Below are 2062 nucleotides of genomic sequence, written 5' to 3' on the forward strand. Positions count from 1 at the left end.
TTCACTCTCCCTCTGTCTCTCTCCTCTCTGGTGAGTGCATATACTGTATGGTCAAAAAAATAAAGAATACTATCCTGTGGGCCGGCCCCTAAGAACGGTGGTTAGGGCAGCTGGATCCAACGTGACCAACTGCACTTTTCTTTCTTTCTTTTCTTTTTAATTTTATTATTTTGTTTTAGAGGTTTTTGCTATAGGGCTCATGTGCTCTCCAGACAGACAGAGACAGAGAGACAGAAAGGAAGAAATCACCCCCCCAGGGGGGATGGCCACACTGCAATCCCTTCTCCTCCATTCTCCTCTCGGGATCTTGGGCACGCACACACGCGTGCCCGGCATGAGTTTTAAGCCACCAGGTCCAGGACGTGAACCGCGGTCCACTATGTGGGAGTCCAGCGACATAGCCATTACGCTAACTGCTGGTCCCAACTACACCTTTCACATCCCGGATCTGGAGGCTTGAGCAAACCCGCCGGGTATGTGTGCATGCTTGCCCAACATCCTGAAAGAAGGGTTGGAAGAGAGGAGACCGTGGTGTGACTGTCCCCCATGGCGGGGAGGGGGAGAGTGCTTTCTCACTCCCCCATCCCCAGCAATCACACATGCCATCAGCTAAAAATTTTAAAAGAACACCTCTGCAACTTACAGGGTGGCGCGTTTCCTTCATCAGCTCTTTTCTGAAATTTGGACAACCACAGTTTGTCAACTGCAACGGCCAGCTCTTCCCCCAGTTACTCCTAGCAAGATGAGGTAGTACGTGTGTGTGTACGTGTGTGTATGTGTGTACGTGTATGTTTTCAGAAGCAGAACTAGGCTCGGAAAGTAGAAAATAACAAAAAGATAAGAGTTCTGCCTCACAGTTAAGGAAACAACTTCCTAAACAGCATTGTGCAAGCTCAGAGTGAGGACCCGGGGAACCACCCCGGCCTGTAGGTGTGGCAGCTGGTCAGGGATGAGTTAGAGGCCATCAGATGGGGTGACCTCTGAGGTCCCTGTACTGATGTGACGGTGGGGAGGTTCTGTCACTGAAACCCGCCCCATGCCAGATAGGTATGCCCATTCCAAGGGTCACAGTGGAAACCCACTCCTGGGCCAGGAAGCCTGGAGTTGGGTCTGTCTGTCATGGAACCGTGGCAGCAGCTTCCTGGGCTCTAGTCCACCAATGGCCAGATCTTCCCATTTTCCTCCGCAATTGGAATCCACATTTTTAGGTGAAGTTACAGATTTTTATGTAAAATATTTCAACCTATTCCAAAATGTTTTAAATACAAGGGACTTCTAAAATCTCGTCGAAAATGAGATTAAAATACGAGTTTGGGTACAACCATATTTTGAGATACAGCCATCGTTTTTCTCATAATACACAGTTTGCATGTTTTTTTCCTTCCATTTTGTCAGAGGACTCGTGAGCCGCAGGAGTGACAGGGAAAGTGAGAAAGTACCCACCGTGGAGGATGGTCACCCGCACTCCCCTCGTTCTGCCTTTTGGGGATTTTGGGTGTGATAGCATACGCGCCCCGCATACTTTTCAAGCCGCTGGTTCCAGGACTTGAACAGCACTGTCGCCATGTGGAATATGGCTGCCTCGGTCCTCCACCAACTTTTCAAAGACCTCTGTATTATCAGACCAAAGGAGGTGTGGCAGTGGGCCAGATTTGGCCAGTTTCCGATCTCTGTTTTGGTGCGAAGTTTTGCTTCCAAGGCTAAAATAAAATGCTCACCGGAGTTTGTGCGAGTCAGAGGATCAAGGGCTCTGAAATAGTGGGGCTCCCCTCCCCCAGAGTCTGGGAGGGTTCATACCAGTGCTCTAATCTTTTCACTTCTTAAGTTTTGCATCGAAGAACAAAACTCCAGCCGAAATCCTTACAGCCTCCTCCAACCCACCAGACCTCAGACACGCGTTTCGCGCTCCGCTGCACTTACCAGTCATGCCTTCTGCAGAGCCCGACACAGGCGCGGTCCCAGACGCTGATTGGCTGGACTGCTGGTTGCCTGGGCAATCAAGGCGGGGCTAGATGGGAGCAGAGAGGTGCAGGCTGAGCAGCTGGGAGCTATCAATGCAGCA

At 50.4% G+C, this 2062-nt stretch overlaps 1 protein-coding gene across 1 annotated transcript in view; it reads right to left on the bottom strand.

The window, feature by feature from the left end:
- Positions 1–2062, bottom strand: part of NQO1 (NAD(P)H quinone dehydrogenase 1) — a 29076-nt gene extending 27014 nt beyond the window's left edge. Inside the window, exon 1 of the mRNA XM_006156926.3 lies at positions 1921–2062. Coding sequence (XP_006156988.1) covers positions 1921–1927 — 7 coding nt within the window. The 5' untranslated portion in view covers positions 1928–2062. The remainder of the gene's footprint in view (positions 1–1920) is intronic.

The sequence above is a fragment of the Tupaia chinensis genome, unplaced genomic scaffold (assembly GCF_000334495.1).
Source record: "Tupaia chinensis unplaced genomic scaffold, TupChi_1.0 Scaffold000523_1, whole genome shotgun sequence".
Taxonomy (NCBI): Eukaryota; Metazoa; Chordata; class Mammalia; order Scandentia; family Tupaiidae; genus Tupaia; species Tupaia belangeri.